General features: G+C 43.3%; 1 protein-coding gene across 1 annotated transcript; it reads right to left on the minus strand.

The window, feature by feature from the left end:
* Positions 1-76: 76 nt before the first annotated feature.
* On the minus strand, positions 77-22286 carry RETREG3 (reticulophagy regulator family member 3). Its single transcript, XM_043584550.1, has 9 exons — positions 21888-22286; positions 8573-8679; positions 6782-6812; positions 5719-5845; positions 4964-5048; positions 4014-4151; positions 2929-3011; positions 2181-2313; positions 77-1766 (listed from the first exon to the last, which is right to left on the minus strand). The coding sequence occupies exons 1-9, from the start codon at positions 22124-22126 to the stop codon at positions 1309-1311; spliced, it is 1401 nt and encodes a 466-aa protein (XP_043440485.1). The 5' UTR covers positions 22127-22286; the 3' UTR covers positions 77-1308.
* Between the last annotated feature and the right edge of the window lie 21 nt (positions 22287-22307).

Raw genomic sequence — 22307 nt, forward strand, 5'->3', positions numbered from 1 at the left:
CTCTACCTTGTCCATCAACCAAGAGCAAACATGTTAGCACACTCCCACCTGCAGCACATGAAAATGGGCTCTGTCCAACATCCCTTGCCCAGGTATGGGAGTGTTGGGGGAGTGGTCCCTGAGGATCAGCAAAGGGTTAATGCAGAGGGCAAGAGGACAGAAGAGTTTGGCCTGAGCTCTGACTGGGGAAGCAGAGAGAGGCTGTAGTCTGGCACAGGTCTAGAATTGCCATTTTTAGTCTTTCTCTAGCATGACAGTAGAACAGATACCCCTTAGAGGGGTTTCTGACTACAGACACATTCTTGCTAACTGGGCTCATCCTTAAAAGAGGCCCTGCCAAGTGGGAAGCAACTGAAAATAAAACTATTAAAGGAACTGAATCAGGAGTAAGAAGAGCTGGTGCAAGAAGAGCTGGTGGCTCCTGGGGTGAATGCCAATGAGCCATTTGTAAAGTGCTACTTTGACACCCCCCATGCAATTATTGCTTCTCCAAAGGAGGAGCAGGGGAAGGAACGGGAACATGGAAATGGATATGGTATGGTATTGCTTTGCTCGTTGCTCAGGCTGATGGTCAAATGGAGCCAGGGGTTAGCAGCACCAAAAATAACCAGGCAGCTTCAGAAGATTCCATGAGACCATGAGATATAGAGGCATCCGCCCTCTCAGCCAGCTGACCCCACAGCCCAAGGTAATGTTGAAGAGGCCGACCCTCACATCATGTTCACATTTCCTAAATTTCACAAGCACTACTTTGGAGCACTGGAGGTTAAGCCTCAAGAAATGAGGATGGGCTGGGGCAGAGGGAGCAGGCCTGCTCTGCAGAACCAAAAAATTTGCTTAGAAAAAGACAAATCAAATCATGGCTTAGCAAAAGAGGATGGCAATGTAACTCTTCCAGCTGCTGCCTGACTTGGAGCTCCAGGGAGGAGATGGAGGGAGGAAGGAAGGAAAGGGTGGCTTCTATCACTGAGGGCCCCCGAGCACCCATACCTAGAAGCAAACAGCAGCACCCCCTCAAAGGGGAACCAATACCCCTGATTACGTTGTTCCCCAAAAGTACCATTCTGATGGAGAAGCCTCCCCTGGGGGAGCACTCTCACTGCAGTGATTGAGCTCAGAAATGGGCGTCCAGCTGGTAGCCGGGGAGCGAGTATCCTCTCTCAGCAGGCCTGAGCTTCAGCCAGGCCACCAAGCATACATATAGAATTCAGTGGATGGGACCTGGGTTCTTCCCTTGCCCCTTCACCTTAAGTGGGATAGGGAGAAAAAAAACCTAAACCACAGTGACCCCCAAAAGGAGTCTCTGCCTCAGTGGCTCCTGGAACTGGCAGGGTCCAGCTGATTCAGCTCTGACTGGTCCAGAAGTTCAAAGTCATCCCCCTCAGCATCAGTGTCCAGGTCTGAACTAGGGGCCCGAAGGAAGCCTCTTGTTGCTCTCCGGGGAGGTGGGCCAGAAGGGCCTGGCTGGGAGGCCCCTGACAGGGCCAGGTGAATCATGCCCTGGGAGACCAGGCTGGCAAGGTTGCTGGTGAGGTTGGATCCTGCAGGCAGGGCACCAAGCAGGAGCTCCGGCAGTACAGCCTCGTCCTGGCTGGCAGGAGGGTTCTGGAGCTCCTCAGCTCCTGGTGGGGAACGGTACATCAAGCTGGGCATCCCAATGCTGGTATCGTCCTCATCATCCAGGCCAGCAGGATCCACATTAATGGAAGGGAAGTCTGGAAGGTCTCTGGCAAAGGATTCTTCTGGATCACTGTGACCATCTAGGTCTGGGAGAACAGAGGGGTGTCTGAGACATGGCAACAACCTGGCACTCCTGTGCCCCAGCCCCACAAAGTCAGCCCCATGTAACCCGATTTTTCTACCCTGTATTTCTCAGGGTGAAGCAAAACCTATAGCACTGGTTGGCCTTTCCCCTCCACTTACAGACTGCTATGATCTCTACTGACCAAAGAACTCCCTCCCCTTCCTCCAGTATGCTCCATATGAGCCTAGAAATCTGAGGCTACTAAGGGAGGATTTCAAGGGAGCAGCAGTACCATTCTGGCTGTAGCCATATGCCAAAGCTGTTCTGCCACCTGATCCACACCTCAGAGAGGAGGGGGCAGTATCCCCTTCTGCCCAGGGAAGCTAAGTGGCAACAGTCAGAGTCATTATCAACTTGGGTCCAAGGTTCCCCTCACCTTCAGAGCCTTCTGTTAGAGGTGTCTGGCCCCGTGAAAGATTGAATGTGCCATTGTCTGTACAGGAGACCTCAGCATCCGAGTGCTCGGAGTCTGTGATGGCCAATTCCCTGGCAACAGTAGAATCATCCAGCTTAGGAAAGAAAAGACCAACAAGCCTGAAGAGAGAATGCCATTAGGAAAAGGTGCAGTTCCCCAGTTATAGCTCTACTAATTAGCCAGCCCTAAAGGCTACCCTAAAGCCAGCAGTGCAATCAGGCACAATAGGGACTTCAGGCAATATCTTTACCCCTTTTAGGCTGCTCCCCCAAGGAAAACACCCTTATTTATCAATCTTGAGCATAAGAAGGAAAGTAGTGTGGGGAGCCAACCAGCCACTTACTCTTAAGCAAATAACTGATCCAGAGATAACTTTTCACAGGTGGCCAGGAAGATACATTGCCCAACACAAGGTGGGCTGGGCTGTTTAAAAGATGATCACGCCAGTTCCAGAAGTTCTGCCATGATGGTAGGGGTTAAAAGGAGACACGGAAGAGGGTGTGCTGGTCACCAGGCTCAAACTAGGATCTATGCACACAGTCCCAATAGAACACTAGCTTCTCTCCTCACTGTTCTTTGGGGCGAGGGGAGGGTGGGGCCTTGAAGCACCCATAATGAACTTGAAAACCTAGTCACTGCCTAAACATGACCTGCCATACAGTTAAAGGGGGCTAACTGACCAGTGGTGCGCCTTCCACACCCAAGATACCTGAGGACAGAAAGCAGCAAGCTCCTCTTCACTGTCACTGTGGTTGTCCATTGCACGCTCTGGGTGTAGAGCTCTGCGGCGCACTATGTGGAAAGAGCAGAAGGCCTTGATGCCTTCCCTTAAGGGGAAACCCCCACCCGCCCTGGACTTCAAAGACATAAACTCAGAACAGAACAGAATGAATCCTCTGAATATATCCTGAAGCCCCATCACAATGCCTGAGGGTGGGGGTTGCTGAGCCTAAGTAACAAGGTAAGCTGATAACTGGGGAGAGAAAGATCTCTCTTCCATTGCCTCTCCTCCACCAGCCCCTCCACACTTTTGTTCTGATCAGATGATCAACAAGTCACAGGATCAGCTAGGGGCAGACAGGATGTCAAGGTGGAAAGTGGAGGCTGTCATAGAGAGGGCAAAGGGAGATGCTCCACCTTGGTTAAATTAGGCTTTTGAGGACTGATACTATTTAGCTGGCTGTGCCAGGGGGTGTTGGGCCTTGATGACCTTGTGTGTGCAGGGCTCTCTGAAGGCTAGGGCTTAATGAAATATCTAACCTGACCAGCCCACAGGAGGGAGGAAAAAGTTCACGGAACTGTCATTCATGTGTTGGAGGATCTTGGATCTTCTGGCTTCTCAGGCAGCATGAATCACCTTTGGAAAGCAGCTTTCAGTAGTAAAAAGAGGCCTGGCTTAGAGGTTGCCATTTACTAACTGTGAAGTTCAATTTCTTTTCTCAAGGTTGTCAAGGTTAAATAAGACATGTATGCAGAGCTGCCAGCACAGTGCTCGGGCACAAGGAAAGTACTTCCTAAAAAGCAGCCAACACTAGGGATATCTTCGCTGTCTGACTTTTATTCAATTTGGAAGAGCTTTCCCCAGATTTGTTTAAAATGGGAGTGTCCGGAATTCTAAGTGGGAAAATTGGTAAGCCTGCACAGACTTCCCGGAATAAAATATTACTTTTACCTACCACCGCCCCCTACACACCAACCACATCTCCTCGCTTCTCCAACTTCTGCGGACTCACAGGCTTCTCCTTGTCTTCCCCAAATTGCCCAAGTGGAAAGAAGCCTCCCCTTGACACTTACATTGTCTCTCTCTCTGCTTCGACATCATGTAGCCACGGACACTGAAATCTAGCCGCTGCAGAGCTGGCTTCAGCCGTACATATGCTCGATCCCACAGTCGGTGGTACACAGCAAGGGGCCACATCATGACAGTGACAACTGAGAGAAGGAGTGGGAAACAGCGGCAAGGTGGAGAAGGGGCTGTACGAAACAGTCCTTACTGTCCTTCTGTCACTGTGCCCTCTGGACACTCAGTGGGAAATAGTTCTGTTTCATTCTGCTGGTCATCCATCTTTACTAGGCTCCCCCACTACATGAGGGGGTTTTGGGGGCAGAGACTTCTGCAGTCACCTACGTGGCTGTGCACAGCACAGTGTGCTGCCGATACATTAAGAACAGAACCAGGCAGTGTGGTCACATGCATACAGGTGTCACTGAGCCATACAAAAGGCTAACTGGTAACAATGCCTCAGAAACTAGACAACAAATCATGTGAGCTTCTGGCCACAACCATAACTACTCAGTTCTTCCAGCCCCACACAGAGTTCAGGCCAACAGGAAGTAACTAAATTTAAAAAACTGTGCTCCAGACGAAAAAAAAGTGCTCCAGAATAAGCAGAATCTAGTAGAGAAACCTCTAAGAATTGTGTTCTGCTATTACACAGTATTCGGGCTCTAAAAATTTCCTCCTAAATAGGAACAGACAGTCTTTATAGTTGGTAATACAACATAGGCTAGTGAACCCTCAATGATTTCTAAAGCTGACTTAGTAAGAAAAGTACTTTATGTGTGGGGAGCCTGTTATAGATAAGAAGAAAGATACTTTCATGACACCAAACAGGTTATGAAAATATAAAAAGATCATTTCCTGGAGAACCAAAATATAAAAGTCCTCTTTCTAGACCTAGAGTTAGCTGTGGCTGGAAAAGCTAGCAGGGTAAGCTCAGGGGAAGGTTATGTGCCATACTTACGTATTAAGTAGGACAGCAAGAGCCCAGGGATGTAGCGGCCCAAGACGGCCAAAAAGGTCAGTATCCCACAGCTCAGCAAGCAGAACTGGAGGAGTCAGGAAACAGTATTAAGTTTCTGTTACATGGAGGGAGACTGAGGTGGGGACAGGGGATAGGTGGAGATGTGATTAAAATGATTCTTTATGACCTATGAGTGGGCATGTCAGAATCACAGCTGTGTCTAGCCACTGTTGCATCCCACAGTGATTACGTCTGGGATGGAAAGGAGGATGTCCATTCTATTCAAACTCCTTTTCCGTGGCTAACCCAACAGGGCTGCACCTTTCCTGCTAGGAAATTGGTCTGCATGGGCTTAGCCAAAAATTCTCTCTGAAAGCAAGTGTTGGTGGTGGGGTTTTTTTAATTAAAAAAAAAAAAAAAAAAAAAAAAAAAGGTAAAAAATTTAAAAACCCAACAACCTACCACATGTTTACTATGACACAAAACGCACACAAGCAAGCTTTCTTTGCCATCTTGGGGCTCAATCTAAGGAAGATGGCTCAATCTAAGAGGCAAGCACCCAAAGAAGGAATCGTCAAGCTCTTCCCCTAGTCCTAGTGGCTGGTCAGAAACCCCTTCCTACAACTTCCCTTTGTCTCCACAATCATCGGGGTCTTTCCTCTCTTGAATGAGGATATGCCATCACAGGACTGTCTCAGTTTAGCATGAACTGAACTGAGAAGCCAGAAATGAAAGTGAAATGGGAAGAGTCTTACCTTGCCTGGGTTTTGCTTTTTGAAAAGCAAAAGATTCCTTATGAAAATGGTCCCACTAACCCAGACTTCAGCTACGTGGTGGCAGAGCTCGGGCACGCTGAGCAACCGAGGGTGCACAAAGCCCCAGCTATAGGAGAGAGAAGGGGGAGCTGTGAAAGGAGGGTGTTGAGGGATTCCCCCCTCCGCCCCATCTTGCTGTGTAGGCAGCCGATGCTTCTAGGTTTCAATTGGAGCTGGGGAGTGGCTAGTCCTAGGTGCTCTGGAAGTGAAGTGGGACTTTCTTCTTGTCTCACAGGTTGAAACTTGAATTTAGAGACTAGGAGGGCACGCTTGTTCCGACAGCTCCACCCTGTGAGCAAGCGGCCCAATCCACGTGTATAAACCTGCCACCAGCTCCAAGGCCCTTTGTGCTTAGAAACATCTTCCCTGCACGCGGACCATTGCAATTCACTGTGATTGCAATTCAGGGATAAAAGTAAAGCATAGTCTGACACTGCTGCTGCTGAGGGGAGGCAATGGTGCATGTGTCCATCAGAGAGAAAACAAACAAAGCAAAAGCAAAATAAACCACAGCAGAGGAAATTCCTTGGATCAAACGTATGGGATGAATGAACTGAGAAATGAAAGCAGGAGCTGTAAGACATAAGAGGAATCTTTGGCTTGCTGATGCCTGGAACCAATGTGTTTTCTGACCAGGAACTTTAAAAAGCCACAGGTCACAGAAAACACTAAATGACCTGGTATAAAAGCCAGGAGACAAATGAAGTAAGTTGCCTCAAAGTTTTCACAGTAGGGCTAAAAAATGCAGCTAATTTCCTGGCATGTTAGATTACGGGGCACTATAACACTTCTTTTTCAAAACTTTTCTTAATAGCAGAGGACACTAGCCATCTCAACATATTGCTGCCTGAATTTTAGATTTGTTAAAATGATTATGCGGAACAGACTAGGTTCTCAGCTTATACTCTGTATCCATAACATGGGGTTAACAACATGGAACCAGAATATTACAACAAGAGAATCAATCAGAGCAACGAAAAGGGATTTAATTAGTGTTCCATACCTCTCATTGTCTAATGCGTCGGGTCTTGGCACTACAATATTAAAACAAACACCAGCATTAGTTGGTAGGGAAAACTAAACATAAAAATGTTAGGCTGTTGGTCTGACAGCTCAAGTTTTAATAGGTTTGAGGAAAAGAAAATGCTAATAGCCAATAAAAAGGAAACACTATGTTACACTGACAGAGTTAGGGAACTGCAGACACGGGGATGATGGCTGATGCCTGCTCATTTCTCCAGTGGGCGGGTGAGGGGATCCAAATGGAGCATCAGGACCCCTTCTACTTTCTACAACTGAGAATCAAGGTGCACATGAAAAATGAACCATCCCACCCCTCAAGTGCGTCTTGGTTGTTCATACATATCAAGGTGCACCAGGTTACTGAGGCGGGTTATATTTACTCCAACCCTAAAATCTGTCTTTTCTCTTTAAAAAGAGACCTATTAACTATAGTGAACGATGTCAAGTCTTTTGACGTTCACCAGCCATAAAACAGGTGAATGAACTACATGACTCCTTAAAGTCTCTGCAAAATAGGATAGGAATGTATTTAAAAGCTGTATACTTTGGTGTAAATATCCTGCCAACACTTCAAAATTAACATGTCCAAAACCTACATCAATTTTCCTCGCTCTCAACCCCCACCCCAACGGACTCCCCTGCCTGCTGCTACTGTATACGCTGACCATAACCCCATTCTCCTATTCTCCTAGCTTTGAACTCCCGCAGCTGGCTTTTATCCCTTAATTCTTCTAACCCCCTATTTACCAGTCTTAATGTGTCTTCCTACTTCTCAGCTCTTGAAGCCACCGATCAATTGTTTCCATGAATACTTCTCTGACTACTTCTCACACATACTGCCATAGTTTCCTATCAGGTCTCTTTCCTTCCTCATTTTCTTCTCTGTGAGCTTGCAAAATGCTATCAAATTAAGCTTTAATATCACTTCAGCATATAAGCTTTAATAAAACAATGTTCAATGACCACCCACTAGCTATAGGATAAAGTCTAAACTTCTAGGCCTAACTCAAAAGCCTTGTAAAATCTAATCTCAACATGTTTTCAGTTTTATTTCCTAGTACTCCTTTCAGTGACCTCTTCATTAGGGTGAAAGTGACCAATTCCCTGCTCTCAGAGATGCTTTGCAGCTTCTGGTTTCTCAGACTAATCAAGTTACTGGCCCCTCTAGAAACACACTTTTATATTCAACTGTTCAAATCTCTTGCTTCATTCAAGGCCTGAGCCAGGGCCAAAATACATAATAAACATACCGATCACATACTGCGCCGTGACATATTTGGTACTGTGTTACAACTGTCATTTCATTTGTCTTCTGTTTATGTATGTACAATCTTTGAGAAAAGGAATCATGTCTTAGAGTACTATATATAAGTCACAACACTTAGCTTACTGCTTTATAAATAAACAAGTTAAAAGAAATCCCTGAGAGGCAAACTGATACCGCCTCAGTAAAGATGTAGTATGCAATGAGAATCTTTTTTTTTTTTTTAACTTGAGGACTACTTACTCCTCAGACCAATAATGAAGGCTAGAACATCTCAGGTGGTGGGTACAGGTCTCCTGAGCTTAGTAACAATGGGAAGGGTGGAGCACAGCTCCACCAAACTACAGAAGGAGCACCAGCCCTTCAAGTGTCTCCTAAAGCAAATAATTCAGGCATCAAAAGGTATTCCCAGTTCTATATACTCCCCCATAAACCCCCCAAAATAAGGTAAAAATTAAATGAAAGATCATTTCCAGTTCAGATTGTTCTAAATGCTATCGAACTCACCTTTTATTTCAGGCCAGATTTTGTTCTTCCATTGATCTATACACACAATGATCATTGAGCTGAACGCAAGTAAAAATACAAGACGAAGGGATGTCAGTGCAAAGAACCTATAGAGAAGGAAAAACAAGATTTTTATCTAATTAAGCTACTTTCAGAAAGGACCATATGTATACTTCAGAATCTAGTAAATAGACTTAAATCCTAGTTATATAGCTTGGGAAAATCACTTAAACTTTCTGAACATCAGCTATTTTACCTATGTGGCAGAGGTAATAATTTGCTTCTGTAAAGGCAGAGGACTAAGTCAAATAACCTCTTAAAGCTCCTTCCAACTTATAAGTCTGTGATTCCATTAATTTCAGGGAGAAGAAATTCATTCCTGATAACAAGTTATTATAAGGATGAAAGCAAACACCTTTCTACCAGATTAGACCCTAGTGTAGGGCAACAAACTGATAGGGATGTATTAAGAAGCAAATAATTCAATTAGATATTCTTTTACAGACGGAGGAACTGAGGCCCAAAAAAGTAAAATGATTTGGTCAAGGTCACACAGGAAGTCAGCAATGAAGCTACATCTCAAGAGCCAGTTCTTCAAAATTAACACTAATACTTCTTAAACATTTCCTTAAAATTGAAGAGAGAACACTTCTTGATTGATTTCATGAGACCACATTACTCTAATACCAAAGCCAAAGACACTGCAAGAAAACTACAGACCGAGATCTCTTATGAACACACATGCAAAAATCCTCAATAAAATACTAGCAAACTGAATTTGGCAGCATATTAAAAAGATTATATACCATAACCAATTCCTGAGATTTATTTCAGGAATACAAGGGTGGTTCAACACATAAAAATCAATAAATATAATATATCATATTAACAGGATGAAGGAAAAGTTCTTTCTTATTTGAAGGAATCAACCACAAATAGATATTTATGAAAAATCTGGGAAATCTTAACACCTACAGCACACCTGAGGATATTAAGGAATTGTTAATTTTTTAGATGTGATAACATTATGGAAAATAGGTTTTTAAAGAGTTCCTATTTCTTAAAGATACATACTAAAATATTTATGAACACAATGATGTGATATCTGGGATTTATGTCAAAATAATATAGGTTGGCAAGGAAAAGGGTGTAAAAGAAGAAGAACCAAGATTCACCATGCACTGATAAATGCTAACATTTAAAATCTTTCAGGGGCGCCTGGGTGGCTCAGTCAGTTAAGTGTCTGACTTCAGCTCACATCATGATCTCATGGCTCTTGAGTTCGAGCCCCGCGTCAGGTGGTGCTGACAGCTCAGATCCTGGAACCTGCTTTGGATTCTGTGTCTCCGTGTCTCCCCCCCCCCACCCCCCCCCCCCCGCTCTCTGCCCCTCCCCTGCTCACACACTCTCTCTCTCAAAAATAAACACTAAAATTTTTTTTTACTCTTTCATAAGATATTTAATAAAAAAAATTAGGGGCGCCTGGGTGGCGCAGTCGGTTAAGCGTCCGACTTCAGCCAGGTCACGATCTCGCGGTCCGTGAGTTCGAGCCCCGCGTCAGGCTCTGGGCTGATGGCTCGGAGCCTGGAGCCTGTTTCCGATTCTGTGTCTCCCTCTCTCTCTGCCCCTCCCCCGTTCATGCTCTGTCTCTCTCTGTCCCAAAAATAAATAAACGTTGAAAAAATAAATTTTTTTTAAATAAAAAAAATTAGTTCTAGGAGTGTTTCTATACCCCAGCATAAGGCCTCTAAAGCAGTGCCTTTCAGTGTCTGTAGTCCAGTGCTGGCCCACAAACTGATTCTGGCAGTCTGTGAGGAAGTAAGTACAAAATTTAAAGTAAGCATTTACAGGGGCACCTGGGTGGCTCAGTTGGTTGAGCGTCCGACTTCGGCCAGGTCATAATCTCATGATTCACGGGTTCAAGCCCCACATTGGGCTCTGTGCTGACAGCTCAGAGGCGGGTGCCGGGAGCTGGGAGCCAGCTTCAGATTCTGTGTCTCCCTTGCTTTCTGCCCCTCCCCTACTCACGCTCTGTCTCTCTCTCTCTCTCAAAAAATGAATAAACATTTAAAAAAATTTTTTTAATAAAGTAAGCATTTAGAAATTTTTATAGAAGTTTGACCAAGTAATTTGGAATCTAAGAATACCTTTGGGTTTATATTTTCTGTCCCTTTTTTAAACTTAATTTTTCTAGTAACTGATTTGTATTGTACTTTACAAAAGTAATGATTTGCCACACATCAGGGAAGACACCACCACTAGCCCTCACCACAGATGGTTTGAGAAACCATTCTTTTTTTTTTTTTTTTTTTTTAATTTTTAAGTTTATTTATTTCTCTCAGAGAGAGAGAGAGAGCGAAAGAGAGAGCGAGCATGGGTGGTGGAGACGCAGAGAGTGAGAGAGGGAGACACAGAATCTGAAGCAGGCTCCAGGCTCTGAGCTGTCAGCACAGAGCCCGACGCAGGGCTCAAACTCACAGACCATGAGATCACGACCTGAGCCGAAGTCAGATGCTCAACCGACTGAGCCACCCAGGCGCCCCTAAACCATTCAGTTTCAAGAGGGAAGCTGAATGCATTGGAGAGATGGTTCGGCAGGGCAGTAAGACATGGCTTTTAAAGTCAGACTGGTTGGAGTCCAATTCTCTCAACACCCGCTTAATCCTGTGACCTTGAATAAACAAGCTTAACCTCTTTAAGCCTTGATTTCTTCATCTGTATGTAGTGGTAACAATAACAAAACATGCAGGATTGTTTGTAGGTAATAGAAACAACATACTTAATTGCCTATAAAAATACCATACTTGATCTTGCTAAAAAGAAGAAAACACAAGGCACCAAATACATGCCAAACACATTGCTCTATTCAATTTTACAATGTAGCAGTGTTATTAGCTTTATAACAACTGATCAAACAAGGGTTAGGATGACCAAGGTTTGGTTATAAATGAGCTCTTTTCTTCTCAACTCAACACAAGACCTCATGACTTGACATAATCACAGGATATTAAGAATATAATCCTTATATTTAAAGAAAAAAATAGCTTTATCTTGTGTGTATCTATGAATACCTATACATACGCAGGGATTGGCAGAGGAACTTTTTGTCTCTAGCCATTTTTGTACTTGTATTCAACAAACGTGAATCCACGTTACGTACTTTTTAAAACTATACAAATAATGAAGGATGGGAGGAACCAAGAACTGAAAAATCCAGACACCAATGATAACCTATTCCGATTTTTCTACCCCACCACTTAAAGGACACTGTAATTATATATGAGATTAAAGAATGAAAGCAGCTTAACAAAAATAAGCCTCTGGAGCTGCCCCAGGTCATTAATCTTTTCTCCAAAGCCAGTTCATCACCCCGGCAAGCAAAGTTAACAAGGCCAAGGATAAGGGCTCTAGAACTTCTTGCTCCCCAGTCCTGCTGCTTCTATATGCCAGCATAGGGGGAAATGGCATGACCACTATTTTCTCCAGAGTTCTTGAAAGGGCTCCCTGGGAAGGCAATTTTCAGACTGTCTACAATCTCCACTTCCCAGATCATAATTACTAACACAAATATAAATTGCGGTAGGGATAGGATATTAAGCTCTCCTAAGGCAGGCCGGTTTTCCAAAAATGATGGCAGTAAAAATACTGTTTCTCCAAGACCTGAACTGTTTTAGTAGCCTGTTATAGTGCCCACCTATGCTTCAACTCAATCCAACAAACGTGTACTGAATGCCCATTTTATGTGGAGGCCTTGAGGTAAGCAGCCCAGTTACAGAAAACAGTAAGACATGGACCTTACTCTCAAATGTATTTATGTGTCTATGTGTGCTTGTAATATGACAAGATAACAATAACAAAGAAGAGGACATTTAAGCTGGGATTTAAAAGATAACTGGTAAAGGGGTGCATAGGTGGCTCAGTCAGTTAAGCATCCGACTTCTGCTCAGGTCATAATCTCATGGCTTGTGAGTTCGATCCCCCTGTCAGGCTCTGTGCTGACAGCTCAGAGCCTGAAGCCTGCTTGGGATTCTGTCTCTGTCTCTCTCTGCCCTTCCCCAGCTCACGCTCTGTCTCTGTCTCTGTCTCTGTCTCTCTCTCGCATATAAATAAACATTAAAAAAAATTTTTTTAAGATAATTGGTAAGAATGGGGTACCTAGCTGGTTCACTTGGTGGAGTGTGTGACTCTTGATCTCAGGTTGTGTGTTGGAGCCCCACACTGGGTGTAGCGATTACTTAAAAAATAAAATATTTAAAGAAAAAAAAGGTAAGTGGTAAAAAAACAGGGCAAAAGGATGTGGGGAAGGAAAGGACATTCAGATAGGACAACGGCCAGCTGGCATGACATATTTAAGGAACAACAAGCTGTTTTATATAACTGAAACACATAGAATACAAGGAGGGGATGAATATGGGGAGACAGGCAGAAGTCAGATCATGAAGAGCCTTTTATGACAAGCATATTGATTTTATCCTGTAGATAAAGGTGAAACAGTAACGAGTTTTACAAAAAGTTTTTTATTTTTTGGGTCATGAAGGCTAAAACTGTGAACATCTTTTTTTCCCCCCCTTAATTTTTTTAATGTTTATTTATGAGAGAAGGGAGGTGAGGCAGAGAGAGAGAGGGAGAGAGAGAATCCCAAGCAAGCTCTGCACTGTCAGCACAGAGCCCATGAGATCACGACCTGAGCCAACATCAAGAGTTGGATGCTTAACTGACTGAACCACCCAGGCACCCCAAACATCTTTCTCCACAAGATTAATCCTGACCCATAAATTAATTTCAGGACCAGATTTATCTTTTTCTTGAACAAGCCAATGTAGGAACTCAGAAAAAGAAAAGTTTTTCCGTGTGGTATAAATAACATTTCTTGGGAAAATAGTTTCTTCCATACAGATAAAAACTTAATTAATAGGATATATCACCTCAATATACTGCAGTTGACCCCTCCAAGGTAATAGATAATTAGCATCAAGGTTCTCTTAGAAGTCTGACCGTCAAACATAAAATATGGATAAGTGTGTGCTTTTTTCCTTCCAGGCCTCAACACTAAATCCCTCAACAAAAAAGGAATATCAATCTCAGATTAGTGTGCTTTGTTTGAAAAGAGTTCAGAAAAGAGTAAGACTTGGACCATGTGAAAAGAGGACACATTAATGCTTATCATTTTACAGATGTAACCCGGAAGCACACCTGTAAGACAACTCTGCAACCATGTGCAAAGACCAAACATAATTGAAGAAAGTATTTTTGAGATCAGTACAGATAAAGGATGTATGAAAAATATGGAGGACTCTCCTGGATTAGTTTAGTCCTGCAATGTCTTTTCATGCACGCCAAAAACTTCACAGGCAGATATAACAGTGTACAAGTTTGATACAACATGTGAAACATTTCTTAGCAACTATAATCAGCATGAGAACTTCCCAACTTAGCAAAAACAACTGCAAATGAAGTCAATTCTGAATATTCACATGTAAATTATTCAATTTGGGGATTGCCCACAGCCCATTACTCCTTGTATCCACTGTGGACTCACAATCTATTCTTTCTTAATGATATGTTTTTTTCTCTTTCATAAAAGCAACCATGTTTATTGGAGGAAATTTAGAAAATGTGATAGTTATAGAAGAAATTAATAAACACGAGGGGCATCTGGGTGACTCTGTTGGTTAAGTGTCCAACTTCGTCTCAGGTCATGATCTCACGACTAGTGAATTCGAGCCCATGTCCAGCTCTGTGCTGACAGCTCAGAGCCTGGAGCCTGCTTCAGATTGTGTCTCCCCCGCTCTCTGCCCCTCCCCCACTCACGCTCTCTCTCTGTCTCTGTCTCTCTCAAAAATGAATAAATGGGTGCCTGGGTGGCTCAGCCGATTAAGCATCCGACTTTGGCCTAGGCTGCAAGTTCATGCCCCGCATCAGGCTCTGTGCTGACAGCGCAGAGACTAGAGCCTGCTTCAGATTCTGTGTCTCCCTCTCTCTCTGCCCCTCTCCAGCTCATGCTCTGTCTCTGTCTCTCAAAAATAAATGTTAAAAAATAAAAAAATTTTTTTTAAATAAACATTTATACATACACACACACACACATATGATGAAGTTAGTATACCATCTATGAAAGTCTTACCAAAAAAAAAAAAATTTCTTGAACTGATCTGGAATCTGATCAATCCTCTAGATCCAACTACCAACTTACAGGAAATACAGAGCACAAGGGGAATAGGCATAGGGATACAATAAGTAAAATCCACTCTGCTGCTTTCTTCAACAAATTACAGAGGAAGAAAGATTGAAAGGGAACAAAGAGTAAAAGACATGTAAGAAACAGATCAGTCACAATATGTGGACTTCATTTGGATCCTAACCAAGTTTAAAAAATAATATTTCTTTTTTTTAAGTTCAAGCCCAAATGTGGGGCTTGAACTCACCACCCTGAGATCAAGAGTCACATGTTCTATGGACTGAGCCAGATAATTTCCCCTAAACACAAGTAATATTTGAAAAAATTGGAAGTTTGAACATTGATTAGAATCATTAACTTTCTACATATGATAATGGCACTGGTATTTTTTAAAGTATTTTTCAGAGATTTTTCACATTCTGAAATACTTAAGAGATTACATTATAAGACACCTGGGATTGCCTCAAAACAACAAAGGAAGAGGTGAAAAAGAACTGAGGTACAGAAGACACAAAACTGGTCATGAATTGAAAAATTTAAAAAAAAATTTAACATTTATTCATTTTTGAGATTGAGAGAGGAAGAGCATGAGCAGGGCGGGGACAGAGAGAGAGACACAGAATCTGAAGCAGGCTCCAGGCTCTGAGCTGTCAGCAGACCATGAGATCATGACCTGAACTGAAGTCGGACTCCCAACCAAATGAGCCACCCAGGTGCCCCGAAAAATTTTAAAACTGAGTAGGTAGTAGTACATAATATTATTCTACTTATGCATGTTTAAATTTTTCCATAACAAAGTTTTTTAAAATGACCCGTTATCCACATACATGCCCTAAAATGTGAAGAGGTTATTTTCTTCCATTTATTTTTATTTTCTTTTCTTTTAATGTTTATTTATTTTTGAGAGAGAGAGAAGCAGAGTGCGAGTGGGGAAGGAGCAGAGAGAGAGGGAGACACAGAATCTGAAACAGGCTCAAACCTGTGAACTGTGATGCTAGGTTCAAACCTGTGAACTGTGAGATCATGACCTAAGCTGAAGTTGGGACGCTTAACCGACTGAGCTACCCAGGTGCCCCTATTTTCTTCTATTTAAAAAAATTCACATATAAAAACTCCATGGAAATATATGTCATACCTGGTTTAAAAACCTCCTTCTTCATTTAACAATACATAGGTGAGTTTTCTTGAATCACCAGAAAAACATCAAAAACGATTATATCATACATACATACAATTAGTCTGTTAAATCTTTCTCTAATTGAACATGTCTCCAATTTTTGATATAAAAAAGTAAAGCTGAATTATATATCACTGAGCATGTATTTTTGTCCTTACTTCCATTAACTACTTCAAGTGGAAATACTGGGAAATACTTTTTAAAATTTTTACCTTCTTTTTTTTAAAGTTATTTTTGAGAGAGAGAGAGAGAGAGAGCAAGAGAGCATGAATGGGGGAGGGGCAGAGAGAGAGGAAGAGAGAGGATCCCAAGCAGACTCCACACTGTCAGGGTAGAGCCCAATGTGGGGCTCAATCTCACAAACCATGAGATCATGACCTGAGCAGAAATCAAGAGTTGGATGCTTGGGGTGCCTGGGTGGCTCAGTTGGTTAGGCAACTGACTTCAGCTCAGGTCATGATCTCATAGTTTGGGAGTTCGAGCCCCATGTCAGGCTCTGTGCTGACAGCTCAGAGCCTGGAGCCTACTTCAGATTCTGTCTCTCCCTTCTCTCTTCCCCTCCCCTGCTCACACTCTGTGTCTCTCTGTCTCTCAATAATAAGTAAACGTTAAGAAAAAAATTAAAAAAAAAAAAAAAGAGTTGGATGCTCAACTGACTGAGCCACCCAGGCACCCCTTGACTTTTTTATTTTTTAGTAACAGAGTTACTGAGATATTTCGTATACCATAAAATTCGCCCTTTTAAATTGTCTAATTCAAAGGTTTTTAAATTTTTTTTTTAATGTTTATTTGTATTTGAGAGAGTCAGAGCACAAGCCGGAGAGGGGCAGAGAAAGAGGGAGACAGAATCCAAAGCAAGCTCCAGCACAGAGCCCAATGCAGACTCAAACTCCCCAGCCATGAGATCATGACTGGAGCCGAAGTCGGACGCCCAACCGACTGAGCCACCCAGGCGCCCCTAACTCAATGGTTTTTAATATATTCAGAGTTGTGTAATTATCACCATTATCTAATTTAGAACAATTTCATCAACCCAAAAGGCAACCCATACTCGTTAACAATCATTGTCCATTTTCCCCCAGTCCCTGAAAAGACATTAACTTCTTTTTTTTTTTTTTTTTGAGACAGAGTGTGTGTGCACGTGCAAGCAAGCAAGCAGAAGGGCAGAGGGAGAGAGGGGGAGGGGAGAAAGGGAGAGAGAGGAAGAGGGGGAGAGAGGGAGAGGGAAAGAGGGAGAGGGAGAGAGGGAGAGGGAGAGGGAGAGAGAGGGAGGGGAGAGAGGGAGGGGAGAGAGGGAGGGGAGAGAGGGGGAGGGGGAAAGGGAGAGAGAGGAAGAGGGGGAGAGAGGGAGAGGGAGAGAAAGGGAGGGGAGAGAGGGGGAGGGAGGAAGGGAGGAGAGAGAGGGGAGAGAGAGGGGAGAGAGAGGGGGAGGGGGAAGAGAGAGGGGGAGGGAGGGAGGGAGAGAGAGGGAGGGAGAGGGAGGGAGGGAGGGAGAGAGAGAGAGACACACAGAGCATAAGCAGGGGAGGGGCAGAAAGAGAGCGAGACACAGAATCCAAAGCAGGCTTCAAGCTCTGAGCTGTCAGCACAGAGCCTGACATGGGACTGAGCGACCCAGATGCCCCTTAGGTGTCTTAATATATGTTGCCTAATTACCTTTCAGAAAGATTATTGAATTTATGTTGCTATCAATCATATACCAGCTTTTACATACTTTCCCCAGAATTAAATACTACCATTAAAAAAAATAAGCAGAAATTAGTAACTCACTGCCATTTACATTCAAATTTTTAATTACTAACGAGAGTGAAATGTTATATATCCATTGATTCATTATGTTCTACTTTTTTTCTTTTGTAAACTTTTCACCCCCTTTATTAGGGGTTAAAATTCAATTATCTCTCTGAATAAGAAATATTCCTTGGAAAAACAACCTGGTTTCCAGAAAAATCAAGAGAAATTCCAAAACCAAACAATTTTCTTTGAGGTTAATTATACCACGGATCTTCATAATTAGTACAGGTGAATTAGAGTTTGCTATATCATAAATAAAATAAAGAGCACATGTCTATCTTCAACCAAAGAAGATACTATTTCGGGGTTTCTTTGTTATTACAGAGTAGGCTTGTCTCACTGGCACTTCAGAACAAAGCATCCCATCCTATAGGGACAAAAAGCCCATTATTGTACGGCACTTGTGGCCATCTGGTTAATGAGCTAGTCACTGGTAAATCAGTATGAAAAAAATTAACCCAACCCACATAATTTAGTGATAGTTGTTGCTTACACAAAACCAGAAATGAAACCAGCTAGTTGCTAAACACCTACTTTATGTTAATGGACAGAAAGCACCCAACCTTAAAATTAGGACAGATAAAAACTAATGGCGGAAGACAGGCAAAACAGTAAGCCAAGGCGTCCCTGGGAGTCTCCTTGGCTACCAAAAGCAACAAGAACCCTCCAAAGACCAGCATGAGAAGCATTTGCTCAGTATGTTTCATCTGAAATTTGACGTGTATATTTTTCTCACAGAACAAATGCCTCTATTTAACTGGGCCCTGCCTTCCATTTCCTGTCCCTATTATTTTTCATTCATATTCTAGACTTTTAAATCAGAATTGCTTTAATCACTACTCGGTCATTTTTGTATTTGGATTCTTTTGGGGGGAGAGAGAACATCTTTATTTTTTTAATCGTGAAAACAATAGATTCCATGATATCCCCAGAAGATGGTATGGTTAACTGAGACAAATCACTGTAAAAGCAGATCTCAATAGGGAGTCAGCTTGTGACTGCTCTAAATCGATATCCTTAATTGAAAGACGGTCTAGGATCCTAGAATGTTAAAGACTGGAAAGGAGCTCTGAAGCCATCTAGCCCTCCTTGAATCATGTGCCTTTTCATAGAAGGGGAGGGCTTGGAATGCACACACATGTCCAGGACTCCTTAGTGCTCCCCTGATCTCCTAGATCTGAGTTAAACCAACAGGTTACTTCAACCTGTTTTTTTCTGATCCTGTCAGGATACACTCTGGCTGACTCCAATATTCTTTCCCAAATCACTCCTTTACAGGTGGTGCTGAGGTTAATGAAAACACAAGCTATTGGAAAGGAAGGCCTGACATTTCTGTTATTATCCTAAAGATAATAACATGTCAGTAACCAGAAGCAACATAGGCTGAAAGATTTCTGACATAATCACCATAATTGCTCTGAAACCTGAAGAAAAAATAAAAAAGACTGAAAGCCCTGAAATAGAGGCAAAGCATTTACATCCATCTCTTTTACGCTGTTGTTTTTGTTTTATTAAGATGTAAGAGGGCACATTCACACGTACAGAAAAACCTTGACTGAGAATACAGAACACTGAAAATTAAGAGTGACTACCTACCTGAATTTGGATTTTTTGTACTCCTATCCAATCTTCTAATACCTCAAAATGTATAAAACACCACAGTTAATGATGTACCATCATTTAAAACAAGGGAAAAAAATTTCAGACAATTTCTCTGTGACCTGAGCCAATGATCCTCTTACATTTTCTAAACATTTATAATGTCCGAGAACTAAACAGTCAGTCTTTGACATTCCTAACTGAAATGTCAACACATGTTGACATGTACAACATGCTACCAGAATGTCAAGTCTAACTTTCATTTTGAGCCTCAAATTGTCTTCCAAGGAAGCTCATTTCCTAAAACAACAATGCTATGAATTCCAATACCAAACTACCTTAGCCTCTGAGGGTTTAACACTATCAGTCACTCTGTAGCCTTCATGGAGATGAGTCCTCTCTCCATAAAGTATAAGAGTCTCAAGAGTCACACCTTTATTTTGCTATAGCTCTTCTGTACCTAGTAGAGAGTGATGGGAATGTAACAACAGTAACCATGCTCTGGATACTCAGTAGGCAACCTAGCAGGAAATGCCAGAGACAAAGACCAATCAGGACCAAGACTACAAAAAGGGGAGCTGAGTGAGATTCTAAACATAGAATATTAGTAAACTTAAGCAAACACTGTTGGGGGCCAGCAAATTAAAGTTAACTGTAACATTCAAAGATGTGCCTCAATCACATAGGAGAGCAGCTCCCTATAAATACAGACCTCCACTCCACATTCTACTTCAAAAATCTCTCAAGCAGGGCACCTGGGTGGCTCAGTTGGTTGAGTGTTCTCAGCTCAGGTCTTGATCTAGCCATGAGTTTGAGCCCCGTGTCAGGCTCTGTGCTGACAGCTGGGAGTCTGATTCTATGTCTCTCTCTCTCCGCCCCTCCCTCACTCACACTTGGTCTCCATCTCTCTAAAAAAATGAATAAATGTTTTTTTAAAAAATCTCTCAGGCAAGGGGCATATGGAAAGTCCCCTCCTCAAAAATAACAACATACATGCTGACTCATTTGTATTAATAAACCTTGATGAAGTTTTTATATATTAGCCAATCACACTTGGATACTAACTGGTTTATTAAGGGCCAATTTTTTACCCCCTAGGAGTACAATCTCAATGTAGGAAATGAAGTTTTGGCTGAATGGTTTGGGGTTAGGAGTTGTGATGGGGGAGGTGGGGGAAAGGAAGAAAACGTCATTTTGGGAAATGCTCCTGATTGAGGTGCTACACTTAAAGGTTTCTGCCAAAGAAAGAAAAGGAAGGAAGTAGGTACCTGGGGATCAGAGAAGCACAACCAAAAATAAATGAAGAATGCTGTAGGAAAATCTTATCATCAAGTTTGCTAGAGACTCCGGAAGCAACTAATGCCAGAGACTGCTCCGACACCTCAAACCTGAGTCCCCTTCAAACTGTGAGAGGCTTAACTTAATAGCTGAACCTTGTGTCTATCAATGAATTTGACATTATTTTGCTCCAGTTCACTGAAAATCTTTCAGACAAAGGATGATAAATGTTTTGGTTCTAAAACCAAGAATTTCAGGAAAACGTACTTTTAGCAAAAACACATTTTCTTTGGAAACACATACTTCGTTTCATTTCAGGTTCATCCAGAATAGGTTTATTTCATTCAGCTGTAGAAGCCCCCCTATACTTCAGTTCCCTTGGAATTTGGTGAATAATCCTTTCCTAGTTACGAATAATTCCAAACTATGCTTAGCAGACCGTACGAAGACCTATGTCCTCTTTAGGGGATGACAACTGAGAAGCAGCAGTTTCATTTTCGCACAGCACGGAACACAGACTCTTAAAGCATATTTACAGTTTCCTTTTTGCAGCTCAGGAAAACTCACACACGCTATTAGGCATCCTCAATCTCCTTGCCTATAAACCGTGCCTAAAGATGTCTAATTCCTTGGAACAGGGAGGAGATGCGATCGTTAAGTGGCTTTGAGACGGGTGAAATTTACCACTATTTCATAACTGTTCTTCAAAAGCTTATAATTTTCTTTCAAGTTGCAGCTCTGGAGGCTCTCATTGACGCTCAGACTTCATAAACTCCCTTGAGCAGGGAAAGGATAACTAACGTGCTAATTCAGATCACTCAAGCTTGTTTTCTTATCACACCTTTGGATACTTTTGCAAGACCTCACGCCTCACGCCTCTACCCCAATATAACAACTACTAAAATCAAAGCTCTGAGAATGGTCTTCAAACCACATTTGAGCGGACAAGAGACGGGAAGTGATGGCCTTAAGTGACACAGCTTTCCCTAGCCAAAATGCGGCGTCCTCGCTCGCTTCGAGCGACTCAAGATGTTACCAGAAGCTCCTGCCAGATGTGCGGGGCAAGGGTGCGGGAGCAAGTAAAGCAGGGAAGATAACTGGAAAGCCCTGGGGAGAACTGCGATGCCAAAGCCTGCAGGAGGAATGGACTGGAAGGAGGTGAGGCAAAATTAGGCAGGTACTGGAAGGAGCCAAGGCAGCGAAGAAAACAGGAGAGGCGAGAGGTAGAGCCCTAGAGAAACCTGACGAATTCGCGCCTGGAAGGGTTTCCGAGGGTCCAGTTCTCTCACCAGAAAGCCGCGTTCAGCCCCAGGCACCACAGGGCGCTCCTGGCTGGCCGCTCCCACACCAGGGCTGCCTGCACCCGGCTCAGCAGAGGCTCGTAAGGCCCCAGCACCTCCACCAGGGCCCGCTGCGCCGCCTCAACCTGCTGGTCTCGCTCCCAGGAGCCTGACATAGTGCGGCGACCCCTCAAAGTAGGCCCCGAAGCTGGGCCTGGGGCCGCGGCCACCCCCTCTGCCTCCGCCATCTCCCCCCCGGGAGCCACAACATCCGGGGCCGCGGCCCGTCGGTCACAATAAACACCGACTGCGCAGACGCGCGATTCCGCGGGGGAGGCCTCGTCCCTCCATAGTGCGCCTGCGCACAAGCTCTACCTCACGTCCTCCCAGAGAAGAGAACGCTACGTCAAAGTACGTCCCCCGCGGCGC

Source organism: Prionailurus bengalensis, chromosome E1, assembly GCF_016509475.1.
Source record: "Prionailurus bengalensis isolate Pbe53 chromosome E1, Fcat_Pben_1.1_paternal_pri, whole genome shotgun sequence".
Lineage (NCBI taxonomy): Eukaryota > Metazoa > Chordata > Mammalia > Carnivora > Felidae > Prionailurus > Prionailurus bengalensis.